General features: G+C 44.6%; 1 protein-coding gene across 1 annotated transcript; it reads right to left on the bottom strand.

Annotated features, from left to right (window-relative positions):
- Window positions 1-595: 595 nt before the first annotated feature.
- On the bottom strand, window positions 596-8,323 carry LOC120022609 (glycoprotein endo-alpha-1,2-mannosidase-like protein). The gene is made up of 4 exons (XM_038966582.1): window positions 7,816-8,323; window positions 7,464-7,573; window positions 3,250-3,326; window positions 596-1,552 (listed from the first exon to the last, which is right to left on the bottom strand). The coding sequence occupies exons 1-4, from the start codon at window positions 8,321-8,323 to the stop codon at window positions 916-918; spliced, it is 1,332 nt and encodes a 443-aa protein (XP_038822510.1). The 3' UTR covers window positions 596-915.
- Between the last annotated feature and the right edge of the window lie 2,707 nt (window positions 8,324-11,030).

Genomic DNA, 11,030 nt, shown 5'->3' with positions numbered 1-11,030 from the left:
AAGTGTATTACCCCCCCCCAAAAAAAAAATATATGCTAAGCTCTCACCATTACCAATAACAGGGGAGGTTAGCATTTTTGGGGTCGGTGTGATCTTTGTTCCTCTGTAACTTTCTCACTCATCATTTTTCAGGATATATTCATTACTATCCATAATCGTGGCAGCATCCAAATGAATGTAGAAGTGTTCAGAAACATCTTCTATTCTTATTTACAATAAAAGGGACTCCAGTACATTATTCACCATTCAGTTCTATTGGGCAAAACATAATCTGTAACACAACCAAGACAAACTGCAAATGCATCCAACAAGTGTATAGAGTCACAAGCTTGACGTAGTCATTGCGTGCTATGAATATGGGACCAAATACTAAACTTTTGAATACTTTAATATGCTATAAGTTAATTTGCCCAAATACTTATGAGAAGATAAAAAACATATTTGAATGGGGAGGGGACTAGATACATTAAGGTTTTAATTTCTAAACGGTAAAACATATGTATGAAAATACCCTCAAATAAAAGGTGACATGTTGTACTCTCACCTCATATGAAAAACATTTGATCTCAAATCCAAAATGCTGGAGTATGGGGCCAAATTGGCAAATTTTTGCTTCACTGTCAAAATAAATATGGTTTATAATCACAAGGACCCAGAATACCCAGCAATGAGGCCACTCCTACCCTTTTCTCACTACCATGCTGAACCAAACTGTGTTGGCTGTGCTATTTTCTTTCCATTTTTTTTCAGCAGGTTCCAGCAACTATGGTGGATAGTAACCACTAACCAGGACAGCTCAGTACAGCTTGGTTTGGCTCAGCTCAGTAGTGTGAAAAGCTCCTCAGTTTTACTTGCTCCAGTCACACCCAAAAGGTATTATTCCCATCGACCCAGTCCAGTCAGGACTCCTGTCCTCTACATGAGCCACTTGTCTTTCTCCTTGTTGAAGTGTTCTGCCCACTTCCTGGTGAGTTCCAGGTATAGATCTGACCGGTGGGGCTGGTAGTCCAGATACAGCCGCGTCACCGTCTTCCTGGGCACCGCCTTCTCAATCTGTGTCCCCTCATGCCACTCGTTGAACGACGTGATGGTCACGATCTCCGGCCGCACCGACAGCGCAGCCTGTAGGCTGGTCTCATAATAGCGTCCGTTGACCCTATTCCTCGTGTTGTGGTTGTTCCATGGCCTCACTGCGGTGTCGACGTATCCCGGCCCGGCGCTGGGCACAAACAGCAGGTTGTTACCGTCACAGAAGTCCTTGACCGCCTTCCAGTTCTGGTGAGAGGAGCCGAAGGAGAAGCCGTTGGAGGCGAAGTATGTATACATGCCGTCGAAGCCACCGGCCAGGATGTCGTGTTTGTGGCGTTCCTCTACGACCAGGGCGAGGAAGACGCCGTCGTAGAGCGTGCCGCGGAGGGTGTGGGCGCCGGCGGGGTGGAGCAGGTCGGCCCAGGCCTCAGGCGGGGTCAGGTAGGAGTCGTAGACATAGAACAGAGGAAGGATCCGCCCCGTGGTCGACCTGAAGCGGTAGAAGGCGCCATGGTTCCCGTACCTATGAGGTCAAGATTTTGTTTACTTTAGTTCATGTTTACTTATGCAGCTAGAAGCTGAATTGCAGTATACTTACAAATCAGACTTATTTTTATAGAGAAGTGAACAAGCAAGATGAAAAACATATCATGACTCCATAGGTAGCCAATTTTCCACTCCCAATGTGTATCACCTACATGGGTGATTTGATTTTACAGTCAGAGATTATTATATAAAAGTGTGTTGTTTTACACTTGTTACAAAGCAGGAGGTTCTGCCAACACAAGGGTTCTCAATTGAGTGAAGGGCCAGATGTCTACCGAAAATGCTATTATGTGAAATGATGCTATTATTTTCAAGAGCAAATTTGGAATGTGTGAACACTGTAGATGGAGAGATCAGCATTTATAAATGTACCCCCCCTCCCCCTCTATCTCACACTCATTCTCTCTGTGGTTTATTTTCAGGCAGATGGCTAGCACAGTTGCTTTTGCGGAAGTTGGCCTCAGTCACGATCATCACTGTTCAGTTAGCTTGACTACGATACGCTAACCCTACCGCCCGAGGGTGTCTAAAGGTTGGGACAATGTTAAGGTGGATCACTATCATGCCTCATTATATAAAACATCTCATCTTCATATTTCTGTCCTCTACTGGTCTAGCCTGGTCTCGATCTGTTGGTGCACTGTAACCGGCTCCTACAAATGTAAGATCTTAATTTGATCAGCCTGTAGCAGGAGAACTTTCCTGCAATGCAGGAAATGTTAAACTTGTAATGTATTTGAGGGTTAAAAAGGCTTCTAAAGTTTGTAATTTCCACTTGGAAATTTCAGACTTGACTTTCCCTTATGAAAAGTGTATCAACCCCTACAAAAATGTCCATGCATTTTTATCCACATAATAATTCACATACCTATTGCTGCAGGATTATTTTCCTGCTGTAGCAAACTGTCTCAAATGAAGATCCTACATATGTTTGGTCGTTGTTATAAATATGTTTGGCATGACAATGACCATAGGAGTTGACAAGACTGCACAAACAGATCTGGGACCTGCAGGCTACTACTGGTCTCTTCCAAAGCCAAACTATTTTCATACATTTTCCCACAGGTACTAATCTTTTAGTGGCACAATTGTCTCAAGCCCTCTGAGTAATACTCTAAAAATGAAAGTGAAATCAGGACAAAGGCCACTTGCGTTTCATTCCTCGACCTCCTTTAGACCCGAAGAAGACTCAGATTTCTCCAGATCAAAGTCACTGGAAATTGACATGGAAAGCAGAGCTCTGACCTTTGGCTTAAAGTACGTGATAAGAACATCTTAATCTGTGTGAGTTTGAGAGAGAGAGAGGGAAGGGGGGAGTGAGAGTGGAGGAGAAATGGAGTGGCTGGCTAGAGGAAGTGGATGTACAGAACAGTCAAAGTCCAACCTGCTTGTTAACGTGTAGCTCAGTTGGTAGAGCATGGCGCTTGCAATGCCAGGGTTGTGGGTTTGATTCCCACGGGGGACCAGTATGAAAAAGAAGTATGAAAATGTATGCAAATCGCTCTGGATAAGAGTGTCTGCTAAATGACAAAAAAAGGTAAATGATAAGAGAGTAAGAGAAGAGGAATGGAGAGATGTGTGAATTGTTTAAGACTGACCTAATTGTCAATGATGTAGTTTGAGAGAGAGAGAAGAGGACATGTTGATGCATAGGACAGTGGAAGGTCAACCTACTTGTCAATGATGTATTTGATGTTATCGTGCATGCTGAGGTCAGTCCGTCCCGTGTACGGCTGGATGTGGAACGCCACCTGTGTGAACCGAGTACAGATACTGATCATTATAAACTCTTAATAAAGAGGACAATACTGTCTGCAGTACACATTTTCATAGTCTTTGAAACATTATTATACCACTTGAATGTAAACACTGTCCTGTAAATGAAGACCTAATGAAAAGCAATGTTCACATTCATTAGTATATCAGCACATTGCCATTTTATTGTTGCATTGAAATGCAGTAAGGCATTGACTGTTCAATGCACTGGCATAGAGAAAGAATAAGTACTGTCGATACCTCGCTTTCCAACAAAGTCATTGTATTTATACACTGTTACAAAAAAGGGTTCCAAAAGGTTTCTTCAGCTGTCCCTGTAGGATAATTATTTGGTTCCAGGTAGAGCCATTTTTGGTTCAAAAAGGTTTTTTCAAATGGTTCTCCTATGGGGACAGCCAAATAACACTTTTAGGTTCTAGATAGCACCTTTTTTTAAAGAGTGTATTATACAGTATGTTCTGTATGTTGACTTTGTGTCTGTATTCTGTTTGTAGAATGTCTTCATGGCAGCATCTTCTCACTAAGTTAAATTCTGGGTATGTGTAAATGTACTTTGCGAATAAAGTGATTCTGATTATTGTTCATAACCAATGCATTTCGCCATGTTGCCCTACAACTGGCATATCCATCGGTAAATAGTACTCTCTTAGAAAGGTGTTATTTAGGACCTAAAAGGGATCTTTGGCTGTCCCCATAGGAAAACCCTTTGAATAAACCTTTTTGGTTCCAGGTAGAACCCTTTCCAGAGAGGTATCTACATGGAACACAAAAGAGTTCTACCTGGAACCAAAAAGGGTTCTCCTCTTTTTCTAAGAGTATAGAACCTGTTCCTCGGGTAATTCATGTGCAATATGTGTTTAATCAAATGTCATGGACTCCAGTGTCCTTCCAGAATAACAGATGAAATTGACCCTGTCAGACTAGAGTGTCAGAGGCCTCCGGGCTGGGATCAGCCAATCAGAGATTGCCTATAACTGACAGATCATCTATAAATCCTTCTCTGACTCCAGGGCCTCTCTCTGTGTGTGTGTGTGTGTGTGTGTGTGTGTGGGTGCGTGTGTGCACGTGTGCCTGGCGATGTGAGAGCTTGTATCCTGAGTGTAAAGACATAAGGTGATAGAATGGCACAGGGCAGGAGCTAAGTTCTTGAAAATTAAAAAAAGACTGGAGGGAGGAAGAGCGAAGCACTGAAGCAGAGGCTCTTAGCTCCCAGCGGTCATATCCAATATCCAAACTCAGGACCTCACCCTCTCTGTCATGTCTTAAGTGATCCTCCATCCTCCTTTAAGAAAAGAAAAGTGATTTGGAGATATATTCCTTCCAGTGGTACTGCAGTGAACTTTATCTGCTGGAGATACATAATAAGCATGATACTGCTCTCTACTTTAAAGCAATAATACTCTCTACCTTTTTGAAAAATATACTTTTTTATTTAACTAGGCAAGTCAGTTAAGAATAAATTATTATTTTCAATGACGGCCTAGGAACAGTGGGTTAACTGCCTGTTCAAGGGCAGAAGACAGATTGTACCTTATCAGCTCAGGGATTTGAATTTGCAACCTTTCGGTTACTAGCCCAACGCTCTAACCGCTAGGCCACTGGGGTTACCTTAATACCTTAAAGTATTACCTATGGCTGTTTTCTCTCTGTGCCTCTGTCTTTGCTGCAACTGATAGACAATGCCTACCAACCTTTCAATGAACCACACAAGGGCCTTACTTGGAGATACAGTAGATGGCATACATATACGATCTATACATCCAACCAGGATGAAATCCCTTGAGGTTTCAAAACAATTATTCAAGGGAGACCTGGATCTGATCCACATTCCACATACCACACCTTGAAGAATCAACAGGGAGTCTCTCAGCATTCAAATGACTGATTGCTGTGTGACACAGATTACTGTGAATGATCCAAATGACATGAATGGGACTGTGGCAGTAGAGCTGACATACTGCTGAGTGGTTGCTGCCCTCTCTCACTCCAGGGTTAGACTAGCCTGATCCCATATCTGTTTGGGCTGTATAGCCTACACCTACTGTCATTGTCGAGACAGCACAAACAGATTTGGGACCAGGGTTAAACTGCCTGACGACTAGGAAGTTTACCTCAGCTGATGTATAGCAAAAGGTCTACTTCAGCTCACCGACAACTGCTGATAGAACCGTCGAGCCATGAAGGAGCGTGGTGGGCTACATAGAAAGGAAAGAACACCCACTCCCTCTCTCTGACTCTCTTTCATAAAGAGTTTCTATGGCAACACTGTGTTTGGCACAGCAGCGACCAGGCTCACTCGCTCGCCGAGCTGTCAGTTTGTGTCTTTGCTGGTTTTGAAGTCAGAAAGGCTGAGTGGCAAGGTGAGCTGATGTGCTGTTCAATCTGTTCCTTTCCTCAGCTGAATAAACTGTGTGTGTGTGTGTGTGTGTGCGTGCGTGTGTGCGCGCCTGTACATGAGATGAGAAGCTGTTTTTCAGTTTGTTTGTTCACACGTTGTGCTGTGTAGTGGGAACAGATTCTCCTATTAGCATTCTGCCCTTAGGTGCAGCTACGCTTACTGTAAACTGGGAACGTCGATCGTTATTGGAACATCTAAATATTTAACACAGATGTTTGTTTTGTCATAGTTTTTTTGCAAGACGTAATAATAAGCTAGGCCTGAGGCAGTATAATGTTTACACATTAGGCTCTCTATATTCTTATTCATGATTTAAGGTGACGATCATGAAAACAAGGTCAGTGAATGGAACAGTCAGTGTGCATATTAAAGGCTATATGAGTAGAAAAGACACAGGTCGGCACAGATACACTGAGGAAGTATGCAAGGAAAGAGATCTCTCAGTCCCTCTACCTCAACCTATAATTCCTGTGTGGCAGTGATTCTACAACACTGGTTGGAACAGAACATTGCAGCGTTAGCCCTCAGGTTAGTCATACAGAGATACAAACCGTTACTGTTGTGTAAGTCCCACAAAGACCTACAGTACTTCTCATTATTCATTCAATTCCACACTACACACACTGTTGGAAGTAAAGTCTGCACTGTCTTCTGCAAATGTAAGCCTGCCATATTCTACATATGAAAGCGGATGGAAAGAAGAACCTTGGGCTATATTTAACTAACTGCATGCACTGTGTGTGTGTGTGTGTGTGTGTGTGTGTGTGTGTGTGTGTGTGTGTGTGTGTGTGTGTGTGTGTGTGTGTGTGTGTGTGTGTGTGTGTGTGTGTGTGAGAGAGAGAGAGAGAGACCATCTCGTGCCATGCACACAGACCTCAGGCTGCATGATCAGCCCCAGTTATGCCTTTGAGGCCAATGTTGTGTGTGTGTGTGCGTGCGTTCGTGCATGTGTGTACAGAACATCTCTAATTGCTTCAATAGAAAGTCAAACAGTACAACAGTGCCTTGAACGGTATCCCCTGAGTCACTCCTCCGTCAATTGGAAACGGTCTTTCTTCGGTTTTAAAATACTGAAGAAAAAAAAGTCTGCCTTCAGAGGACCTTGTGAAGCACCCAAAGACTTGGGAGGTTGTTGAAGAAATGGGTTTTCTCTGACTACATCAATAATATACAAGATGGAGGAAGAAAGTGGGCTAGAACAGATGGTTTTAGGCATAGAAAATACATTCCAAAACCAACATCACACACCCTAAAAAAGAAATGCATTGCGTTTGTCTTCAAGGGAATACAGTGAATGTATACATACACAGTGGCTGTTTTTGTATTGTGAATATTTCAAAGTCTATGTATTTAGTTCGGTACAAAGGCCAGGACTGATACTCACTTAGACTACTACAACAAAGGTCTGAGTTAACGTAGTCTCTTGTGACAGACTGTTACAGAAGAATGTAGGTCTATTTTCTGAATCTCAAGTTTAGGATCTGAGTGAACAACATAACCCTTAACACCTACCAACCAATCATCACTACCAGGCGGCCAGTCAGCCAGCCAGGGTTGAGGCCAATTCCTTTTGAATTCAGTCCATTCCAGAAGAAAACTGAAATTCCAATTGACTGAATTGGAATGGAATGGACCCCAAACCTGTGGCCAGACATGTATTTATTCAGTAAAGCACCAGAAAGTGTAAAAACATACCGGTTCTCTCACCAGTTACCTTGATGCTGTGTCTGTGGGCAGCGTCCATGACAGCAGGCACCAGGTCTTCACATGGCTCACCATGGTTGTCTGCAATGCCAGGCGGGTACCAAGACAGAACCAGTACCCCTGGGGCGAAACAGTTAGTGAGGACAGTCTCTGGTATGACTATTGACAGAAGGGTAGGTCTATAACACATCCCCTTTCATATGAAAGCTCAAAAGCATTAGGTGCACAACATTGGTGCAGATTGAATGGGGGAGTTTAAGTGAAGCTACTGTCAATATTTGAGAGCTACAGTATCATGTCCAGGACACCGCTTGATAATGATATTTCAGTTTGGATGGGTTAGTGGTGCCGAAATCCCTTACCTGCTGCAGCCGCTTCAATCTGCGACATGTGTGACTCCAGCACGGTGGGGTCTCTGGAACTGTATGGTCCTAGCTCCGGGTAGAAACTCGACGCTATGTCCTCCGGAGGAGTGTGTCTTCCTTTGGCGTGGCTGGCGGCGATCTTAGGGTCCCAGTGCGGTACTAGAACATGGTCCCAGTGAATATATTTACCGTCCATCTGTGGGTTGCCGTACCATAGGTAATAGAAGATTTGTACGTCGTAGAATATACTGTAGTCACGGTCGGATTTTGTGAAGACGACTTTGGTGTCGCTGGCTAGATGGGACTGACCAGGGGAAACTACCATGTCGTTTGAAACTGGCCGTCGCCGGTCGCCTCCTCTTTCCCCCACAAACTCTCCCATTCCCGGGGCCAGGTCTGAGAAGCCATCGCTGGGTTTCAGTGTTCTGAGGCCCATCATGGTCCCGAAGATGAAGAGGGTGAATAAGAAAAGTGCAATGAAAGCTTTCTTGCGCAGCCGTGTCATTTTGGTAGCTGTCCGTAGTGCTGAAGGAAGCCTAGTAGAACGCTCTGTGCTGAGGTGCTGAAGGAAGCCTAGCAGAATGCTCTGTGCTGAAGGAAGCCTAGCAGAACGCTCTGTGCTGAGGTGCTGAAGGAAGCCTAGCAGAACGCTCTGTGCTGAGGTGCTGAAGGAAGCCTAGCAGAATGCTCTGTGCTGAAGGAAGCCTAGCAGAACGCTCTGTGCTGAGGTGCTGAAGGAAGCCTAGCAGAACGCTCTGTGCTGAAGGAAGCCTAGCAGAACGCTCTGTGCTGAGGTGCTGAAGGAAGCCTAGCGGAACGCTCTGTGCTGAGGTGCTGAAGGAAGCCTAGCAGAACGCTCTGTGCTGAGGTGCTGAAGGAAGCCTAGCGGAAAGCTCTGTGCTGAGGTGCTGAAGGAAGCCTAGCAGAACGCTCTGTGCTGAGGTGCTGAAGGAAGCCTAGCAGAACGCTCTGTGCTGAGGTGCTGAAGGAAGCCTAGCAGAATGCTCTGTGCTGAGGTGCTGAAGGAAGCCTAGCAGAACGCTCTGTGCTGAGGTGCTGAAGGAAGCCTAGCAGAATGCTCTGTGCTGAAGGAAGCCTAGCAGAATGCTCTGTGCTGAAGGAAGCCTAGCAGAATGCTCTGTGCTGAGGTGCTGAAGGAAGCCTAGCAGAATGCTCTGTGCTGAAGGAAGCCTAGCAGAATGCTCTGTGCTGAAGGAAGCCTAGCAGAATGCTCTGTGCTGAAGGAAGCCTAGCAGAATGCTCTGTGCTGAGGTGCTGAAGGAAGCCTAGCAGAACGCTCTGTGCTGAGGTGCTGAAGCGAATGGACAGCCAATCCGTTGAGTGCTTTCGTCGAAACTATAGCGTCGTTAGATCTATGTCAGTCTCTTCCATCAACATGTGAAGTCTTCAAGTACACACACTTAGCATGAGAAAAATGTGGGAAAAGCCACTCAATCTCTACAGTGGTTTGTGCGTTTCGTCGTAGAGTTCAGTGCCAGCGTTCGTGGCTTGAGTTCGATGTCTGACTTGGAACGCAAAGAATCAAATGCATGTCCCTTCAAACATCTAAGATATAGCCTGTGAAACCATCACCATTTCCTGGTAATGTGTTTGAAACGAATCTCTCCTTTGTGTTTAGTTTTCTGCTTCTATCCACGAATAGCACATATGTCTCTAGCATTAAGGTTTAGCTTCTCCTAACGACTGACTGTCATTACCACTTCGGGGCATCGTCATATTAGGCTTTTTATGCTTTCCGACCGCGGAGAGTTCATTTGTGGATTTCACTGAGAAAAACAGAGAAAGCATGTCGCTCTGATTGTATTTCAAAAGCCAATCTCTCGAGTTTTTCCCCCCAAACTGTGCCTCCACACTTCCAGTTGCTCTTCTGGACTGTTAATTCATCACATAGTTCGCAGCACAGTTACCTTTGTCTTCTGCAAGTGCTCTCCGCTCGCGTGCTACCCCTACCCCTTGTTTATCCGCGTCTCTTATCTACCTCGATTATGCATTTGAACCTGCTCTTCCGGGAGCAAACCGTTATAATCCATCACGTTTTCAGAACGATAGAATTGGTCGACATTTAATAGTCTGCGCTAGGTCGATTTGTGGTTTTAGGCAGACTCTTTTTATATCTATCGTTTTCTCGCCACACACAGCAGGAGAAGGAGGAGGAGGCTGAGCACAGCGCTCGATGGTGCGATGCGGGGGCGAGCAGAGTGGGAGGGATTAACCCTGGTTTTAAAATCTATGGATTAACCACTGCCTTGAGAGGAAAATAGAGCGCGCGTGGAACCAATGGGTAGCCTATTGCTTTTGCCTTTGTTCTGTAGCCTATGTGGTTACTTTAACTCAGTATCTATGGAAAGAAGTAGACTACGTTGCATTCTCTTGCTATCCTTCTATTTCAAAAGATCCTCCTATTTCAAAGCCTTTCTCTCACGGACCAGTTGGCTGTTCACACTGTAGGCTATGTGGGCTATATGTTACAATATGGACACATTGACTTACATATACTATTTATTGAACAAAAGAGATTCAACTTGTACGATTTTGGCTATATGATACAGCCTATGGCGAGAGGCTATAGAACACAGTTTGTCAGTATATGACAGTGGAGAGGGAAAGCGATGACATTTGAATAAAGATAAAATAACAGAGGGCTAAGGGCCCTTGTGTGGCCCCAGTTGAGCGCCTTTTCAGATGTATTTTGTTCCCTGCCAATAAAGACAACAGCAAAACAATCTGAATCATAAATCTTTGAAATAGCCTACTTCTGCTTGATCATTATTGCTTTTCACACAGGAGATTTCCAATTCCACGAAGCACCGGTGGGCTGAGTAGGCTTATGTCGAAAACATTACAACATTTAAATATGTAGAAGCTTTGAAGTTGACGGTTGAGATGAAAGATGATGCCACCCACTACATTCTTTTGGACGGGCTAGAAGCCCTGGCAAGATTAGCTCCTGGGAGGCAGATAAATACCCACTCACACGGTGGATTAGAGCCTCAGCACCGGCAGCTGGCACTGGGAACCGGAGTGGACACCCACGGCTAGGATCTTCTCCTCGAATCAAGCCCACTGGCACAGCTCGCTTCTCTCCATAATAATCAGTTAGGCTTTTCTATTATGAAGGCCCCCTGACTGTGCTTGTGTTGGTTTTATTATAGCCTAAGGCTTCTTGTTTTTCATTGTTTTCTTCTTTTTTT

The sequence above is a fragment of the Salvelinus namaycush genome, chromosome 27, assembly GCF_016432855.1.
Source record: "Salvelinus namaycush isolate Seneca chromosome 27, SaNama_1.0, whole genome shotgun sequence".
Classification (NCBI taxonomy): domain Eukaryota; kingdom Metazoa; phylum Chordata; class Actinopteri; order Salmoniformes; family Salmonidae; genus Salvelinus; species Salvelinus namaycush.
Note: the sequence above shows the minus strand (reverse complement) of the source record. Positions and strands in the feature narration are given on the sequence as shown.

Bases quoted from the DNA above. Each gene is read 5' to 3' on its own strand.
- LOC120022609 (XM_038966582.1), bottom strand. From the start codon at position 8,323: ATGACACGGCTGCGCAAGAAAGCTTTCATTGCACTTTTCTTATTCACC. The intron at 3,327-7,463 runs GTAACTGGTGAG...CGGTTCACACAG, and splicing joins CCCACAGACACAGCATCAAG to GTGGCGTTCCACATCCAGCC. The intron at 1,553-3,249 runs GTAGGTTGACCT...TTGACCTCATAG, and splicing joins ATCAAATACATCATTGACAA to GTACGGGAACCATGGCGCCT.